Consider the following 19941-nt stretch of genomic DNA (forward strand, 5'->3'; position numbering starts at 1 on the left):
AATTAAAGGGCTTGATGCAGACTTTGAACAACAAATTCCAGATAAGGATGGTATGGTATTGAGAAAATCCTGACCCCTAAAAAGGGCTTGGGGACATCATCCTCACTTGATTGACTGTTGTCCTGGCCAGGTGTGTTTGGAGGATAAAAGCACAAAACTGATTGTCTGATAAACTTTTGAAGAAGTGGCATAAGAGAGAGGGATAGTTCACATCCGAGTCTTTCAAACCAGTAAGATATGCTGGGCTTGGGAGTATACTGTGTGCTCAAGAGTAGTCAGGGTGGCTGGTGGGACCATGTGCTGAGATTTTTGTACAGCTCAACTAGTCAGCTCCCACAGCTTTGTCCATGATCTCTCACTTCACATTATGGATTTCACTGCCACCACCGCTTCTCACTTCACCCACCTTCACTCCTGGAAGGGTGTAATGTATGATTGCTGGTGGTCGCCGAGACATAGCTGTTGGGTTTGATATACCTGCTGTGAGTTTCTATGTTCATATCATAGCTCAGATATCTTTTAGGGTCAGATCTGGATCATGGTCATGTTTTTTTCTCAAAAAAAAAAAAAAAAAAAATTAGACATCCACTGCAAATAGGTGATTTGGATTTTCTGCAAACAGTGCCTGTTCGTGTACAGCTCATCGCCTTTTGAATTGGATACTTAGCTGTTTAAGCCAGATATTTGGAATAAAGTAGATGACTCAGTGTTAATCTGCTCTTAAATATCCTTTTTATTAGATTAGGCAAAATAAAAACAGCCCAACAAACTGTGCATTCTGCATAGCGTGGATCTGTGTACAATCAGTCTATTGTGTGACTTTCATGGGAGATGTATAGTCTGTGCAATCTGCACATGGATGTATGGCTGCAAAAATAAATGGCCGATGAAGTAATGAATCAAAGCTGCGTTTCAGCAGAGTGCAGCCCTAGGGTTGGGCACAAGTTTCTTTGGCAATTAAGAGATGTTGGTCTTTACCTCTCCTACAGTTCCCCTGGGATCCTGGGGATGTTACAGATGGCCCCTAAAGTGTCCCTCTTTCAGGCAAGTTGGATGGATGATTCAAAGGGATGATATAAGTGTATTGCTGTTGTGTTTCTACTGAGAAGGGGAAAAACCTATGTACAAGACAGCAAGCATGGTGCATGTCTTTCTGCTGATACCATCCCAGTGGTTCAATTAACAGTGGCTTAACTCTCTGCTGTCTTCCACGGTAACTGGTTACACTGAAAATAAGCCTCTCCTAGCATGCTGATAAGGAGCTAACCAAGCATCCTCCCTTGTTATTACATGTCAGGTGTTAAATCTTTGTACTTTTCCCCTCAAGACTAGCTGCAGACAGGGCATGAGAAAGTACCTTTCACGGCTGCAGGCTGTGAGCTCTTGCAAAGAGCAGTTGCTGTGAAGATTAGCCCAACTCCTGCCAGAGGGAAGCAGAGCAAAGTAATATCCAAAACTCAGAGAAAAGCTTGTGCTTGTAGCTAGGAAATGTTTCTGAGGGTCAGCAGGTGGAAATAAGAAGTTGGTATCAGTGAAGAGAGAAAGAGTAGGGAAGATCTTACTGATGTGGTCTATTGCTACATGTCTAGCCCTTCACATGGGAAAGACCTCCCAGGTGCCATCAGATCACTCGCCTGAGCTAGTAACTTCCAGCTGCTCAAATACACCCCTGGCTTGAATTAAAGCATGCTTTAAGCTTGAGCTGGAGGCCTGTAGGCCTCTGAAGTGCTGCTGGTCCTGAGCTGATAGTGCAGCAGGAGCATGGGTATGAGTGGCATGGCTCATCAGCTGTCATACCAGGCAAAATGCTGTCCTACAGTAGAGCTGACCTGACTTGAACAGAGTAACCAGATCATCTGAGTGCTGTAAGCTTGTTACATAGCTGGAGTAAGTACTATGCCCAAAGGCAGTCTATGCCAAAGTCAGAGTCAAACTAGGCTCCCTCCTGGTCATCTAACCTTCCTTTCCCCGGGTTGTTAGAGGTACGGCCAGTCTGCTTGTGCATGACTGCACAGGTTGTGTCCTGTGAGTAAATACCGAGTTATGCACACACAGCAACTTTTCCTGCATCACATTCCTTGTACAGACTGTTGTTCTTGGAGCTGCTGATCCCCTGGTCTGGCTCCAGTCTGATCATAAAGTAATAATTACTCTCTTGAATGGACCAAGCCAGGCTATTTTTTGGTATCTTCTACATTTTTTTGGTAGTGAGCTACTTCCATAATTTCTGAGTGAATAAGTCAATGGCCTTTCTGTGTGCACCTGCTTGAGCAATGTACTGCTTGGCTGCTCATCACTTTCAGTTAGTGCTGTAGCTGGTTAGGAATGGCACCAGAGTCCATCTGAGTGCGTTTTATGTGGGAATGATGCCTGAGCAAAAATCCTGCACTTAAAAAGGCTGTGAATTGATTGCTTTTCTGGTGGAGAGAAAGCACTATGCTTTGCTTGGCTGCTCTTTACAATGTTTGGTACTCAAGATAAATTTCTCCAGTTCAGAAGGTGTCCTGAGACTGCTCCTCTCTCTGTCCTAGTGCCAGTGCTTTGCCTGGGAAATCGTTTATAAATGTCTCATTAAAGACCTGTGTCTGCCTCCTTTTCTTTCTTTTTGTCGTCGGATCAGCTCACTGAGAGCAGCTGTCTTCACTTCCGTAATAGCAGCCCCGAAACTGCGCTTGTGCCTTACAAATTCCCACAGCCTAAGAAACCGCGGACAACTGTGCACGTATGTATGTGCTGGGGTTTGCAGACATGGCGGGTTTAGACTGAGCTCGTTCCCAAGCTTTTCCATGCTTCTTTGAAAAGAAAAGACTCTAAGAAGTTAGCTTTGTGCTAGGTTTATAAAGAAGCTGAACATATGGTGTGACTTCAGCTATGCAACCGGAGAGCTGGAGATGCATGTGAGGGCGTACTGGTGATTCGAGGGGAGGTTGTGTTACGCAGTGCATCGCTTGGGCTGCTGGAAGGAAGCTCACCGTGCGGGGTAGGAGCCATCCCTGTAAGTGTATCTCCCCCAGTTGGTGTTCTCGCTCTCGGGGCTGTCTCATGGGTTACCACCATACTGGGCTACCCCAGGCTGCTTTCTAATGCTCCTTTCTGTCCTTAAGTCTTTTAGTAGTTGCAATGGGCTGGGCAAGGTAACAGTTTGGATATGGGGCTGGGGGGACAGGACTTATTGAATCTTTACAGCTAAGGGCTTGTTTAAACAGAAAGCTATATCCTCTGGTTAGAATAAGCTATGGTGAATAAAGTGAATAATGCTTCCAAGTGGAATATTCTCTAGTTGAAGTGATTTTATTATTTATTTATGGAAGAATGAAGCCTGTATTATTCCATAATACACCAAGGGTTACTTCAAATACACCAGGGGTTACTTTAGCATCAACTTAGTTTTTCAAATGTGTCTGTGACTTACTTTTAGAGGCAGGGGGTGGCACAAGCTGGGGAGGAAAGCATGTGTGCTCTGTTCTTTTTGTCAAGCCTAAAACACCCTTAAAATTGTGGTATTTTTGTTTTCATTATTTTCTGGGAAATCGGGGTGCTGCGCTGGAGGTGTGATAGATGGACCCTGTTTTCAGACTGGAAAATGTTGAATAGTGTATTGAAACATGAATGTTGAAAGAATATACTTACAGTTTTAAAAATAATAATTATGTAAAAATTAAGACTGTAATCTTGACATTAATAGATCCATCCGTATGCTGCAAGTTAATTATCCCTCGGTGAAAGAAACCTTGTGCATTTTCTACCAGTCACTTGCCTCCCTAGTGCCCTGTGCTGCTGAAACCTATCTGCTCTGCATGTTTTGTTGAATACCGTTGTTTATTTGAAAAACTTAAAATCCTCACACATGGCAAATGCATTTCTTTGCTGGTGTGGTTTTTGTTTTTTGGTTTGTTTTTTTTTTTTAAGAATTACACTGGATCTGCTATAGCATAGCTGGTAAACCCCAGGGTCCTCTATCCCTCCTGTCTCCAGCGGGCACCAAGGATGCACGTCTTGCCTGTGGCAGAGCAGATTTCGTACCAGTCAGCCTCTTGAATGAGACCTTTATAAGAAGGCCTTTGTTCAGTATGTCTGAGGTTCAGTGCCCTTCCCAGCTGCCCTTGTGAAGACAAATATCTGCCTCAATGGGCATCTCCTTGCATTCGGTACAAAGCAACTTTGCAGTGGTTCTCATTCGATTTTGCTTGCTCATTCATAATTCTCGTTCACTTTTTTATTGCCCTCTTTTCCTTCCTCCTCATCGCAGATTTCTTTCTAGGCATGTCTCCTCTCTTCAAAGGAGCTAGAGCCAGTGATGCTGAAGTTGTATCAGATCTTAATATCTATGCCATGGCTGTTATTCCAGGGGGACAGCAGGGGCAATAGATTTCCAGGGTGCCAGATGCAGAGCTCGTCTATGTGCCAGATTACAGCCCCAACTTTTCAGCTTTGAACTTGCAGAGCTTTCAGTTGTTGTTTCCAAGTCGGCCATAAATCCCTCGGGCAGCTTCCTCCCACAGTGTGCTGCCAGGCATTTGGCTATTGCCTGAAAAGCATTGCTTTCTCTCGCAGTCACCTCTTCCCTCTATTTCTGCCTTACCCTGCAGTTTGAAAGGGCTGTGATAAATCTTGCAGAAAACAGCTGCTTCGTTGTTGTGCTCGATAATTTGAATTTGGGTATGGCAGAGTGGGCTGGCTCTCACTTGATTGCCAACAACGTCATGTTTATGTAATCCAAGCCGCTTTGAGAAGCTCCAGTCCCTGTGTGGGAACCTAGAAATTACATGTGGTGAGGCCTCACCATCGCTGAGCGCTGCGAAGGCAGCAGGCAGCCAGCCCTTCTCCCGTGGGAGACCCCGTCAGCCTGCGTGGCTGCTGCTGCTGAGGCTGCCAAGTGAAGCCCCATCTCCCTGCCTGCGCAGGTGGCAGCTCCCAGAGCTGCAGCGGGCTGTGCCTCCTTGGCTCTTGCCTGGTAGACCAGCTACTGTAGTCGATAGGGACAAAGGCTTGAGTCTTTGACAACGGATGCTCTGGACTGTCCTTCTTCGTTCCCTTCTCTGTAGGGGAAGCTCTAATCAGCTCTGCTCTCCATTGGTTAGTGAATTTCTGTAGTGTTATGCTTGGAGATGAAATGGCATTGCAGACCCGGAGAGGCTTACAGTAGTTGCGATGTAAAAGCAATGGGTAAAAAACACAGAGCCAGGAGCTGATAGGTACTTGGTTGTAAAGACAACGCACTGCTATTCTACACCTCCGGCTTGTAGTGGAGGGTGGTGGTCTGTTGAATGGGAAGGAATCATCCACCACAGATGTTTGGTGCCCTGAGTACAGGCTGCAGCTTGAACGGGGGCAGTGTCTGACGTCCCAGCTGAGACCACATCCCCACATCATCACCTGAGCATTGAGCCAGGCTGCTCTAATGCCTCTTAGGCTCTTACCTAATCATTGTGGCAGTGAAAACATACATTATTCCTTTTAGCTGGCACCCCTGTGACCAGCAGTGGGATCTTCCAGCTGACAAAATCTGTCTTGGCTTCCACTGGGCTTTATGGTCCCATGGTCATGGGACTGTCCTGAAGCCCTGCCCAGGCTTGGTGGGAGCAGAGCTGGTACCAAAGTTTTCTGACTAGTAATTTTGGTTGCAAGGCTGCACATTGAGAGATGCTCATGAGCTGCAAGGCATGCTGCCCTCTCACAGGTTAGTGACATCTATAGCATGGGCCAGCGAGATGGGGATGGAGTGTCTTCAGGTTTTGTGACAGTGACACTTCTGTTGGGCTGGTACAGCTTTTCTTGCTGGCTAGTGGATGAGAAGCTTATTGATTGCCATGGAGAGGGAACGCAGCCCAGGAGTGGACAGGCAATTCTGTGCTGCATGTCAGGCTTGTGATGTGGTGGAATCTGAGGGTAACAACCTCTGAAAATTAAAATGGAGAAGGAAAAAGATCTCTCCTAGGGGCATTTTAAAGCTCTTTTGTAAATATCATGTGTTTTCTCACTTCTCCCTTCCTTTCCAGCATGAGATAACACTCTGGTACATCTCTCCCCCACCCCCTGCCCCCCCTTCCTTTTAAATGTAACATGCCTCCATTTTATCAATTAACTGCCTGTCTCCTTATTCCCATGGCAACACAACAGGCTGTTGCATTTCTGATTCCTTTGGCAGTTGGGGTGCCTGGCATGTGTCTCGGGAGCAGTAAGATTACAAAAGGGTTCTGCAGGGAATAGGAAATACATGGGCAACACTCATTATGCGCCACTTCTCATGCCAAACTATTTTTCTCTTCCTCTCCCCCCTCCCCTTTAGAAACAAATTTCCTTTCCCTTTTGTTTCAATTGCCTGGTGTTAAGAAATGAGCAACTGAAGTACTGTGGGAGGTCGAAAGACGTGGAGGGAGCAAGGGGATACATGGTTTTGCTGGATGTGGATGGCACTTAAACATATCACGAGGCTGAGCATCTCACTGGGGATCTGACAAAGAAGGTTATTCCTGCTGATGCTGCAGACCAAGTGCTCTGTTCCTCCTGCTTCAGCTTTCAGAGCTTACTCGAAGGGGTGTTTTTTGCTCCCGTACCGCACGAAGCTGTCTCTTCACACCTTCCCACAGCAGATGTTTCCAAGAGCTGGAAGAGTCCATCCGCTGTTTGCAGAAGTCCTTGTGCTTCCATGGATTTTGGACACATGGCTTTCACTGGCATGGTAACAAGAGCCATGTGAACCGGCTGAAGCTTCAGTTAAAAACTTTAACCTCTCCAGCTCTTGGCTGATAGGAATTTGTTTGGCTTCTGAAGTATCGGTGCCCTGTCAGCATGGGGTACCCTGTCACCGTGGACCCCTAAAACTGATGCAACGAGTTTGCAAAAAGGGCCCCAAGCACTAGGTCTGCTGTGGTTATTGTGTAATGTGTGGGCTATATGAAAGCTAAAGGGAAAACAGAGATTTAGAGTTGGATAAGATGTGCATTTAGCGGATGCTGTGTATGACTTTGATTTATAAGTTGTTGTTCAGCCCTGAAACCTACAGGAAGGCCATTTAAGCCAAAAAGAATGAGCCTGCTAATGAACACAATAGGGTTGTAAAAGTTGGAAAGCCCAAGTGGAAGAGATCCTGCTTACTGCTTGTTGTGTCTTGGAGCCTGGTCCCAGCGAGAGGGAGGGAGGGAGGAGCTGCTGTTGCAGTCCCATCTAGCAAGTGAAGTTTGTGTTGCACAGAGCAGCAAAGGGGGATTCTCCTGGACCAAGGAGGAAAGAGCTTTCCCCGTCACTGGCTTCCAGGTGAGCTGCTTAGATGCCTAATAGTGACATTCAAAGAGTTCCTGTGTCTTCTTGATCGGCATCACCAGGTAACAGCATGTCTGGAGTAGAAAATACTCAGTCTACATTTTGTTGGGTCTGTTTATCTTGTGTAACTCTGTTCTCAACTTTGTACCTGAGATCTGTACCCTTGCTTTGCTGTTAGCGAGTTTCTTGGAACTTGGTGTTTAACTGGGGAGTCTGACTAGAACGAGAAGATTTTTCTTCTCCAGAAACAGCAAATCCAAGCAATACAGCCATAGACCAGCTCTTTAGGTGCCTGTAGGCTGGAGAAAGCTCAGGAATCCTGGGCTTTTGGGTTGCTTTTGCCTATGCTCTAAGACCTGCTTGGAGAGCGGGTAACTCCAGATGTCAGAAGAGCAGTGCCGTCAGCTGATGTCTGTTTTGGGCTATCCTAAGGTACTCATGGGATTGAAGACAAGTTGCTCATCACTACCTTTTGCCTTCTGAAGGGCTGGTGACGAGATACCTACCTGGAAGGATTAGAACTTAGTCTATTCAGACTACCCTGGATGTTGTCTGGCCATCTAGTTAATGGGTCCATCAGACCTGAAGCCAAGAAGAATGAGTTTAGCTTGATCATAGTGACTCTTGGCTTCTCTGAAAACCTAGTGCACAAAAAGCCTGTTAGCTGCATGATAGGAAAATTGGTGGCTTAGTTATTATTTTATATGTGGGTAAATGAAGGTCATGTAAAATACCAAGTTTCTATAACATGGCCATAATGAAGATGATGAACCTTCTGGCAGTTCCTCACTGAAGTCCTATTTTTTTAATAACTAATCTCATGCTAAAGAATAATAATGCTTCTGACTATACTGCTCTGCTGGGAGCCTGTAATTAGATTGTTTCACTAAGATGTTATAATTACTGGCGTTTGGCAGCCCTGCCTGTCAAACAGGCACCTAAAACAGACAGGGTGTATAAAGTCCCACTAAAATATTGGCTTTTTGGGGAACACAATGTTGCACCAAGAGTCCAATGAACCCTTCTCTCTCCCCCCGGTCCCCCGCCCCAGTCCAAGTAAGTTTTTGAAGGTGTTTGCTCTTGCAGTGAAATATGGTGAGTCTAGATGTGGTTTTAAATCCTGCTGCGTTGTTTGTTCAGCCTTGGGCAGCCTTCCTGCCTTTCTTTGCTTGAGCTTTGCTGCTGAAAGGTTTGCTTATCCCAGCCATGTTGCAGAGGTGTTTGTGAGAGCTAGTGTAACCTATATCTTGATCATTAACTAACAGCCATAATAAAGACTGCTAGTGTACTGAAACCCAGGCTCCAGTAGGACTAGAAAAACAGCTTTGATCTTTTGTGAATACAGATGCAGAGGCCCCCCCAAATTTCTGTGCTTATAGTTCCCATACAGTAGAGTTGAATTCGGCTGTTCTGCTTGGCATGTTGCATCTGTGTGTCGCAAACATGTCAGAGGCACGAGAGCTGTGTGTTACGGCACTCTGCCGAGCATGAAACCAGGATGTAAGTTGTGTTTCTAATTTAATTTTATTCTCATACCCATGAAAGGAGAGAGATACATATCTTGGACGTTGTTGGTGATAAACCCCTGTAGCCATCTCTGGTTATTAAACTGAGTAAGTATTTTTTTTAAAATCTAACTTGCTGGTTCCTAATCTGGCTGCTTTACTATCTTGTGCTATTAAGCACTGAAATGAAAATGGTAGCCTTATTTTCTGCTTATGGTTGTTTTTATGGTTCACATGGATGGAGCCCTGTTTCCTTCCTACCTCTTTTTATTTAGAGTCTTTCGTAAAGATCAAAAGCTCTAAGCATCCTTATAGTGTTTGTTTTTCAGTTTTTAAGGTGAACCAGGTTCTTGGATGTAATGCCATCCCTCTAATGGAGCTCATTTTGACATACTGTCTTTTACAAGATTAAGAGTAACACAAGCTTGAATGTCAGACATTTGCCAAAAAAAAAAGTTAATGAAGAACATGTGAGATTGAGGAAACTTTCAGAGCAGGGTCCAAAGGCCAAGAGAAGGTTTCTTCCAGGGAGCTGGCTGAGCTCTTCCAGGAGCACTATAGTCTTGATTGCCACTAACCTTTTCAGTTGGGAACAGTATTTATGCTATTGCTCTTCCTGTGCCAGTCATGGGAAGGGCCTCTTGAACATGCCCCATTTGGCTAATTTTCTCAAGAGTTGTTCCAGCTCCAGCCCACCAAGCCTAGTGAGCAGGTTGGAGGTGATTCTGTTTGTAAGAGGAGTTTGTATGATCATGCCTTAACTGCTGCTCTCTCCTGGGTCAGATCAGCCAGAGGTACTGCTGACTTCCAGAAGCCACAAACTGGCAGAGTTTGCCATAGATTTGTCAAGAGTGTTGACTCTGGAGTCTAATGAGAACCACAGTGTCAATATTAGTCCCCCTTAACACAGCTGGTTTAGCAGAAACTGTAAGTTATTTATGCTAGTGCTGAAGCACTGGTGCTCTTTTCTTTCCCCTGACATTAGACCTTTAGTAAAGCTTTGAAGTATCTTGGTTTGAGAGCTTTTATGTTTTTCAGGCTTTCTAGGAGCTGAGTCTGATCTGTCAGGCCCATTACTTCTGAAAGAGCTGTAGAAATGGTGCAGGCTGAGCCATAGTGATGGCTGAGGCTGAACAAGTTTCACAGTTTGTTTCAGATAAGCACTCAAGTTTGGTTTGTCTCTGCAGCTGCTTAAGCTTACTGTCAGCCTTCTCTGGTAGCAAATAAAAATTTCTTCCTGTGCTTTAGGCTTTTCTGGTTGGTGGCACCCAGCAATTTCGGCTTAAAGTTTGGCTGCAGAGTCCAGTTAGCTTTCATTGAGCACAGGATGTGTGGGACCAAGTCTCATGCACACCCTCGCTACACTAGCTGTGGGGGAGAAGCACACTTGGGACCTCAGTGCTACCAAGAACTGAGGATGACTGAAGGTCCATGGTATATGAATGTCTGGATCTTATTTTGCAGCTTATTTCCTCAATCTCTTGTGTGGTTTCTTTTAGGGCTTTACTTAACCTTCCCCTTTAACCTTTGGAGAGTTTTAATGAAGTCCATGTGTCCTTGTCTTTCGCTCCCCCAGGGCCTAGGCTGAAAGCCCAAAGTTTGTGATAGGAGAGTTTGACACTGGGGTCAGCAAGAGTGGGGTCACTGCTAACTTACTTGCTTGGGTTGTCTTTGTTCCCCTTCAGATGCCAGTCACATATTTAAGGACCTCCTTGTGTGTTACGGAGAGTTTGGACGGTGAAGGGTGTGCTGGAGAGTGTGAGCAGGACAGTGAATTTCCAGTTTTCCTTCTCCCAGTGAAGTGAAGCATTGCTGGAGGTCTGGCTTTGGCTTGACAGGCTGATGCCAGAATAACGGTGTTCTTTATTGCAGGTTTTATTGAGTTCAGTGCACGGCGTTTGAGCCCTGGGAAGGCTGTGCATGCAGGGGTTTGTAGATGCTTCCTGTTTATAGATATGCTGTTTATATTGAACGTACCCCAGGTGTCTGCTCACTGCTGGGTTCTGCTCCAGCAAAGGGCATAGCAGCAGCTGGAAAAACTGAGTAATTTGCAAAGGCAGCTGCATGGTCCCACAGGAGCTATTAGTGCCCTTGGTGGGACTCTCAATGCTTGGACTAACTGCCTGTATCCAAACACATGGAGTTCTCATGGTGCCAGGTACTAAAACATCAGTGCCTCTCTTTCTTTTTCATTTTCTTTTCCTTTTTTTTTTTTTATTTTTTTTTTAATTTTTGGATGAAAGGATGATTTTGGCATCTTTCTTCAAAGCAGCACTTTTGATCCTTAAGCACTTACCACTGCTCCTGTCCTTTTGAGCTTATTCACACTAGTGCTGCAACGCAAAATACCTTTGGTGCTGTGACGGGACTGGGGGTAAGTGGGCATTGTAAAGGAGGATGAAGACATGGGGTCGGTTCTTTATGTTGTGTGCAAGACCTGCAGAAACTGAGCAGCAGATGGAGATTTCTGTGCAGATTGCTTTCCTGCTAAGGAAGATGTGTAAGTAATGGGGTCGCTCAGGTTTTAACCTTCACCTGGTGTAAACCTGCAACCTAAGTTGTTGTCCCAGATGTTTCCTTTTTGTAAATGCCCTTTCCTGGTGTTTTGGCTGCCTTTTAGGATTTCTCCTCATACCAAAACCTCTTTTCCCTTGATTCACAGGCTCACCTTTACACAAGCAGGGTACCACCTCCACCGCCAGCACCGAGAAGTCAGGTTCAAAGGTTGCCGAGGTGGGCGATGATTTCCTGGGAGACTTTGTGGTGGGCGAACGTGTCTGGGTAAATGGAGTGAAGCCAGGTGTGATCCAGTATCTTGGGGAGACGCAATTTGCTCCAGGCCAGTGGGCAGGGGTCGTTCTGGATGACCCGGTGGGTAAGAATGACGGCTCTGTCGGTGGAGTACGTTACTTTGAATGCCAGCCGCTGCAGGGGATTTTTACGCGACCCTCCAAGCTGACGCGGCAGCCGGTGGCCGAGGGCTCGGGGAGCGACGCCCCCTCCGTGGACTCCCTGACGGCTCAGAACTTGTCACTGCACTCGGGGACGGCCACGCCACCTCTCTCCACTCGTGTCATCCCCCTGCGGGAGAGCGTCCTGAACAGCGCCATGAAGACGGGCAACGAGTCTGGATCTAACCTCTCGGACAGTGGGTCTGTGAAAAAAGGGGAGAAGGACTTACGGCTTGGAGATCGTGTGCTGGTGAGTTGAATTGCGGGGTCCCCCGAGAAAGGCGAAGGACAAGGGTTTGTCCTCTCCCTAAGTGTTCCTGGTCAGGCTCAGGACAAGACAAAAGGAGGACGGAGTTGGTGGTGAGGTGTGGGACAGAACATGGTCTTGGAAGGGGATGCCTGGACCATGCAGGCATTGAATTTCTGCATTTACTGTTATTTGGGACGCTGTGTCTTCTGGACATGTCTCTCTCTCTTTCACATTGATGCAAGAGAATATATTCCGGAGTGTTTCTTGTATTTGACAAATCCTGAGCAGTAGAATGAGGTCAGAGACCAACTCAAACATGAGAGGGAAATAGAAGAAAAAACATTGATTATTATTTTCTAATCCAGTGATACTCACCATAATGGTGTGTATCGGGGCTTTTGAGGCATTTGCGAGAGTGTCTTGTTGCATGTAGTTGTACATACTCCGCAAGTATTTGCAAGAATCAATCCTAGCTGGTCACTCCCCTTTTGGTGCTTCAGTTTTTACATGTTGGATATGACACTAACTCCCTTCCTGTACAGAAAGGAACTCGCAATTATTTTTATAAAAGGGCAGGACTTTGGGAGAGATCACTGTACTGATGGGTGGTTTCTCCATATCTGAATTCTGTTGTTGTTTTCATTATCTAGAATAGAGTACCTGATGATTTTAAGCCAAAATGCCACAGTTGCACTAAGAATGGCGTACTGGAAGTTTGCCATCAAGCTTGTTGCCATTTGTGTCCTAGCAAAGGAGTAGTGCTTTCAGTAGAGGTTTAGAAGGAAAAAAACATCGAAACATGGAAAAACTGAGTTTAGTTTTGCAGTTCGGTAAAATAGAGTTTAGTGTATAGGATACATACCATGATATCAGATATTGGAAGAGCTAAGCGTTTGAGTACAGATCTTTTGTGACTGTATCCTCAGTAATATCCCTGGATCTAAAAGATAAAGGTGACTCTGACTAACAGCAGTGACAGGTTGCAGAGGGTTAGTCTTTGCACATCCTGTGCAGTCTGGCTCCCATTTAAAGTTAGCTATGTAGTGTTCCCTTTTGGGGGCACCAGGTTCCAATACCAATAGTGGTAGTAGGGAAGTGTAGACAGACTTGCCATCTCGTTAATAATAGGGGTTTGGTAGAACTTGGCTCCACAGCTGATGTGAATCAGGAGGAGTGTGTGCCTGCAAGTGTCAGAGGCAGTCTCAAATGTCCTTTGTTGTCTTGGAGAGCAGGTTTTTCTGCTGGCGATAGCAGCAACCCTGGGCAGGCTGTGGCTCAAGCTGATGGAGTTCATTCCTTTGCTTTTTGCAGCCCCATGGGGACCGTGAGTGGCTGGGCCATGTTAGAGCAGCCCTAGGTGGTTGAAGAGCACTGAGCGGCTGTGACAGACCACACGTGTCTTCTGAGTCAAAACTTCACGTGGCACAATCTTCTCTGAGGATTTCAGGATCTGTTGTGTCCAAATGTCAGGCATCTCTGGCATTACAAATACACTTTTGAAGCTAGCAATGCACTTGCACGCCAAAACACTGTTGGGTTGTCCAATAGTTTTCATTTTATTTAAATGAAATTTAAAACAATTTTAAGTTTGTTCATTTTCAGAGGAAAAAACCTGAAGATGGGTTCTGCTTGTGCCCACTGGATGTGACACTTAAATCTAGTGTGAACATGTGGGCTTGTAGACCCAGCTGTACAGGTGAGACAGTTCTATATTCTCAGATTTTCCCCAATATGTGCATTGCATTCTGTATCACAGCAGGAGCTGACAGCTGCTCAAGGGTTTGCCTCTTGTCTGTCTGCTTCCTGACTTCACCAGAGTCTGCTTCTTCCCCCCCCCCCATCCCTACTGTCAGCAAAGCTGCTGCTGTCCCTGCTAGTCCCAGGGGCAGGAGTGGGCAGGGAAAGGTGGCAGAGACATTCTCTGTTTACGCATGCGCTGATGCTTCATGTTGGTGTGTTAAAGCAGCCACACATGGGCAAAAATGAACCTGGGGGATCTGTCCTCCTTTGGTTGGTTTAGATTTTTTGCTCCCATTTTCTCCTTTACCTGTTACAGGGAGCGGGGAGAGTGCTCAGGTGAGAACTTCCCATTTTAGGAGCAGCAGTCATAGAAGGTAAACTGCAAAATATAAAATCTACAGTAAACTTGGCTCTGTTCTTTATGAACCAGCCAGGCAATGAAATAGTGTTCTCCGTGCTTCATTGTTTAACCCTTCTCTTCTCCTGACTGTAAGCTCACTGGGGTAGGGTCTGTCTGCTTAATACTCCGCTTACCTCAGCAGGGCCCATGCAGATTGAGATTTCAGCATACCCATGCAATACGAACTGTTAGCATCTCTTCACTTGGCTTCTGTTGAGTTGGTTTTTTGGGTTTTGGGAGTGGTTTTGATTGGTTAGTTGTTTTTAATGAAGGTGCATCCTTAAAAGCCCTTCTTCCCTGCCTGCTAATTCATCCATCCCGGATATTGTAAGATAAAATTTGTCCCATGATTTGTTAGTGTAATAAACAGCTCCAAAAGAGAGAATCTGGAATGAGCTCAGCATCTCACTGGCTCTAGCAGGAATGCTTAGCTTACAGAAACATCAGGAATTGTTTGCATACAGTAGTAGAGGTCCAGGAAAAGAACAGATAATGACAAGAAGAAGAAATAATTTGTTGTTACAGTTCAGTAATATGTGCTTGGCTTGGCAGATGGCTTTTTTTAGTAATGGAGATGTCAGCTAATCATGTTTGGTGTTTGAATACATAAACAATAATTCTGGGTTAACCTGAGTTGCCTCAAATTCCCTGAGTAAATCTTTGCTCTTGTCCTCTATGGATTGGTACAGTTTTACTTGTCTTTATTACTCTTAGACCATGCTTTTCTGAAAGATTATCTTTTTAGTCAAGAATGACTTCTAGGCAGATGGGATCCACCAAAGGCTTTTCAAGTGAGGGAGGACATGTGTCTTCTGTAATTGCTCAGTGGATGGAGCACAAGGTTGCAGGGGTTCCTTCCAGGTCTGTAAGACTGACCCCCTGGACGATCTGCATTCTGGTCGTTTCCTGCTAGTGGTTTTCTTGAACTTCATTAAAGTCCACTATAGCTTGAAGACATTTTTGCTTTTCAATGACTTTGTTCTTAGACCCTTTCTGACTCTCTAGCAGTTGTGAAAAGTGACTTTTAGCTTTGCATTAGAAGAATTAGATAATATTTGCCTTTGGCACTTTCTAACTCGGACTTTTTCCCAGAGAAGCAAAAATTGCATTAAAAAGATGAAAACCCCAACCTGATATTGTAGAACTCATCTCTTGAAGTCTGGCAAATGAATGTGGAGCAATTAACCTTTGCTTTAGTAAGAACGGAGCTTCCCAAAGTATGCTAATTGCTGGAATGCTGCTGTTAATATGAGGCTGGCTTGTTGCCTTTCTCCAGGGAAAGAAGGGATGGAAACAGAGCAATGGAGCATTTGAGCATTTTCTGCTTGGGAGGAATCTCTGCTGTGTTTTTCACACAAAAAAATGTATTTTACATGCTTTGGGGGGAGGCTTTCTCAGCAGCTGAACTCATTCCACCCTAGATGTGCTTGCTTTCTTAGGAAGGATGGGAAGGAGGTGGCTGTTTTCTATATGTCAGTCTAAATAAAAAAAACCAAGAAAAAAAAAAAAGTTCCTCTTAATAGAGGTATTCTGCTCTTCAGCAATCCTTCTGTCTCCTAACTGGGATTGCACTCTTCAGTACTGAAATGTAATAAACAAGACTGTTTAAGGGCCAGGTTCTATTCCAGTGGCTGATTGACTCTATTGCTGGGGGGTGTTGCCCCAGATACCCTTTGGATGGATTCTAGGTTTGTGATTTTGCTAGAACTTCTGGGTGGCCAAAACAAGAATAGATGCCAGAATAGTAGAAGCAGCACGAGCAAGGAGATTCTGATGGAGCGGCACCTCAGCTGACGGACGGGCAGGACTGCCACGGCAGCCTGGCTAGGCTGGTGGAAATAGGTTCTGGGCTCCCCCCTGAGCATGTGATTTTAATCATTTTCTCCTCTGTATGCTGCAAAGTGTTTTTGCCTGCGGTGTGTTGCAACCTCTGGCTCCTGGCAAATGACAGAAAATTCTCATGAATAAACTACTCCTGTCCTTTTCTTTAGCATCCCCCCTGCCTGCCCCCCACCCCAGCCCTGCTCTGCCAGCCTGAAGCTGCAGGAAGCCTTTAACCACTAGAGTGAAAAATAATTTCCAGTAGAAGCTTCCCAGCAAGAATTGCAGCCTAAGCCCTTCTCCTTGGGCAGAGACACCTACTTGCTCTGCTGCTGCCAGCTTGCTTTGAGCTATTTCAGTGCCTGAGACTGAAGCCTTGCTGCTGTGAAGACACGTGAGGTGTTACGAAGGAAGGATTTGTGCTCTTTATTTTTCTGGTTAACTGTCAGACCTCTTCCAGCTTGCTGGGGTCTTAGAGGTGCAGCAGTGCTCCTGTACAGGCTTTACAGACAATCACAAGACTTATTTCCTTATTGCAAACCAGGCAGTAAAAAAAAAGCAGGGTTCTATTCTGTAGTTCTACCAAGGCAGTATTTTCAGGGAAGATGTTTTTAGTATTTATGTTTTTAGCCTGCTTTCAGCTCGGTCCATAAGGAGACGAGCAATTGCTGTGTCATGACTGGAGAGCATAGCAGTACAGCAGAGCCCAAGACCTTGTACGGGGGCGTGGGAAAGATGGATCTCCATCCCTGTGGAGGTTTTATGATGGGCAGTGGGAAGTGCAGTCTTCCAGTTGTTTGTAGAATTCAAGAGACAGGAAAACATCTAGGTCTCCTAGTCCAAGCTCTTTTCTCACCATGTAAGATTTTTGCCCTTGTGTGGTGTGGAGTACAGCGTGACTGCTGTTGTCACAGGAGCAAGTGTTCCCTGTCACTGCAATGAAACTAAGAGGAAATAGATAGCCCAAAGCAACCGCCCTGCCCTGCTGCCACATGAACCCTTTCAGGCTTTTTGTGCATGCACACACACTCCTAACCATTCATTTAGGCTGATGCATTGGCCAGTGCTTGTCTTCTGTTTGCAATATCTGTCATTAAATAGGAGTTGTAAGTGGCCTGTGGTGGAGCAAACCGTATTATTAATGTGGGCGGACTTTGTATTGGAGACAGCCTCAGGAGGGGATGCTGTAATTCTAGGCTTACCTCTTACACCACATCCCTAGGACATTATTTTCTCACTGGTGCCTGAAAGATAAATGTGCACAAGTGTCTTGCATCAGCAGTGCTGTCAGACTCATTCCTGTGCCTTGCTGACTTGTGCTGTGGGGCTGGAAATGCACAAAGATAAGTGGTTGGATTAAAAGAAAATATAAAAATTCTTCTAACTTCACATAGGGAGGACTAACCTGTAATTCCTGGCTGTCTATTTCTCCCCTTACCCTAAAAGCCAGGTCTGGCATTCACAGATGACATAGTGAGTATCTGGTCAGATGCCACCTGGAGTAAGTTGTATTTACAGACAAACCTGACCACAAGCCAGATCTCCACCTTACCATCAGCTTGCTGAACACTGTCCCTGGCTGTCAGCTGGGACACAGCCCCAGTAAGTGATGGCATGCCAATTTCCCATAGGTATGTACGTTTACCCCCTTGTACTTACAGATCATTATTTCATGTGATCTGTAATGGCTGGACCCACAGCCCCAGGCTGCTGCAAAAAACACCCTCTGTAAATCAAGTCTTGTACAATGATCTTCTGCCATCAGTGCTTGGAAGAGCTAAATTATGTGTCATGGGAAAACACAGCTTCTACCTCTCTCAGCTTGGCTGGAAATAGGCTCCTTGTCTGGGTGGATGAGTGTAGGGGGCAAAAGAACCTTTTTTTTCCCCAAGGGAAAGGATGGCTGCTTCAGTTTATGCACTGGATACAGCCTGCAGCTACAGCTCAAACTGGAGCAAGCAGCACTTGTCCAATAAAGGTGAGCTCTGAATTCTTGTCAGTATCATCCAATAACAGTGTAGACTAAGCTTATGTGCTGCACATTAAAAGTAGTTGAAGGTCCTCAGAGTAAAGAAAGTGTCCTGTGTCTGCCCTTTCCCCACTGTGCCCTTCCTTTCTCTTCCCACAGGCGAGCAGTAGGAGAGTTTCACAGCTCTGCCAGGAACCATCATGAGACACGGGACCCTGCAGAGGAGGCATGTCAGTTTGCTGTACTTGGGCATTTACTGTTCCCACCTTGACCCTCTGGACAGCAGCACTGTCTTGTGGGAATGCTTTGGAAAGCAGCTGAGAAAATAAATTTAGATGGGTAAATTAGAATTTTAAGCAGAGAGCACAGCATCATCTCTGTGGCTTCTGCCTGGGGATATGCTGAAGCAGGTGTCTACAGCAATTACTGACCCCTGAACCATGCATGACATGGTGGGGAACAGTCCCTGTTGGCCTGAATGACACAATTTTAGTTTTCTTTTCTCTCTGAGCAGTTGTGGTGGGTTGACCCTGGCTGGATGCCAGGTGCCCACCTGTCCTGGTTTTGGCTGGGATAGAGTTAATTTTCTTTCTATTAGCTGGTATAGTGTTATGTTTTGGATTTAGTGTGAGAAGAATGTTGATAACACACTGATGTTTTCAGTTGTTGCTAAGTAGTGTTTAGACTAAGTCAAGGATTTTTCAGCTTCTCGTGCCCAGCCAGAAAGGAGGTTGGGAGGGGACACAGCCAGGACAGCTGACCCAAACTGGCCAAAGGGGTATTCCATACCATGGGACATTATGCCCAGTATATATATAAACTGGGGGCAGTTGGCCAGGGGGGTGGGTTGCTACTTGAGAACTAACTGAGCATTGGTCAGCGAGTGGTGAGCCATTACATCATGCATCACTTGCTTTGTATATTCCAATCCTTTTATTATTATTATTATTATTGTTATCACTCTGTTATTACTATTATCATTATTATATTTTCTTCCTTTGTCCTATTAAATTGTCCTTATCTCAGCCCATGAGTCTTACTTTTTTTTGATTCTTTTCCCCATCCCCCTGGGTGGGGGGAGTGAGCAAGCAGCTCCGTGGTGCTTAGTTGCTGACTGGTGTTAAACCATGACACCACACAGCCACTCTGTTACTCCCCTCCTCAGCTGGACAGGGGAGAGAAAATATAACAAACAGCTCATGGGTCGAGAGAAGGACAGGGAGAGATCATTCACCAATTACCACCACAGGCAAAACAGACTTGACTTGGGGAGATTAATTTATTACCAATCAAATCAGAGTAGGATAATGAGAAATAAAACCAAATCTTAAAACACCTTTCTGCCACCCTTCCCTCCTTCCCGGGCTCAACTCCACTCCTGATTTTCTCTCCCTTCGCGCCCCCAGCAGCGCAGGGGCACGGGGAATGGGGTTGTGCGCAGTTCATCACACGTTGTCTCTGCCACTCCTTCCTCCTCAGGGGCAGGACTCATCATTCTTCCCCTCTCCAGTGTGGGGTCCCTCCCACGAGAGACAGTCCTCCATGAACTTCTCCAGCGTGAGTCCTTCCCACAGGCTGCAGTCCTTCACGAACTGCTCCAGCGTGGGTCCCTTCCATGGGCTGCAGTCCTTCAGGCACAGACTGCTCCAGTCTGGGTCCCCTGCGGGGTCACAAGTCCTGCCAGAAAACCTGCTCCAGCGTGGGCTTCTCTCTCCACGGGGCCACAGGTCCTGCCAGGAGCCTGCTCCAGCGCGGGCTTCCCACGGGGTCACAGCCTCCTTCGGGTATCTACCTGCTCTCGTGTGGGCTCCTCCCCGGGCTGCAGGTGGAGATCTGCTCCACTGTGGACCTCCATGGACTGCAGGGGGACAGCCTGCCTCACCATGGTCTTCACCACAGGCTGCAGGGGAATCTCTGCTCCAGGGCCTGGAGCACCTCCTCCCCTCCTTCTGCACTGACCTGGGGGTCTGCAGGGTTGTTTCTCTCACATGTTCTCATTCCTCTCTCCAGCTGCAGTTCTGTTCTGCAGCAACTTTTTTTCC

The 19941-nt window shown here is 46.0% G+C and overlaps 1 protein-coding gene and 1 long non-coding RNA gene across 5 annotated transcripts in view; both read left to right on the plus strand.

The window, feature by feature from the left end:
- The window catches only part of CLIP2 (CAP-Gly domain containing linker protein 2), an 82396-nt gene that overhangs the window by 26553 nt on the left and 35902 nt on the right, over positions 1 to 19941 (plus strand). For all 4 annotated transcript variants that reach the window (XM_069791475.1, XM_069791478.1, XM_069791476.1 and 1 more), the window contains exon 3: positions 11431 to 11969. In XM_069791475.1, coding sequence (XP_069647576.1) covers positions 11431 to 11969 — 539 coding nt within the window. The remainder of the gene's footprint in view (positions 1 to 11430; positions 11970 to 19941) is intronic.
- Positions 11980 to 18637, plus strand: LOC138686783 (uncharacterized). The gene is made up of 3 exons (XR_011326094.1): positions 11980 to 13665; positions 17449 to 17532; positions 18059 to 18637. It is a non-coding gene; the product is annotated as an uncharacterized lncRNA (long non-coding RNA).

Source organism: Haliaeetus albicilla, chromosome 9, assembly GCF_947461875.1.
Source record: "Haliaeetus albicilla chromosome 9, bHalAlb1.1, whole genome shotgun sequence".
Lineage (NCBI taxonomy): Eukaryota > Metazoa > Chordata > Aves > Accipitriformes > Accipitridae > Haliaeetus > Haliaeetus albicilla.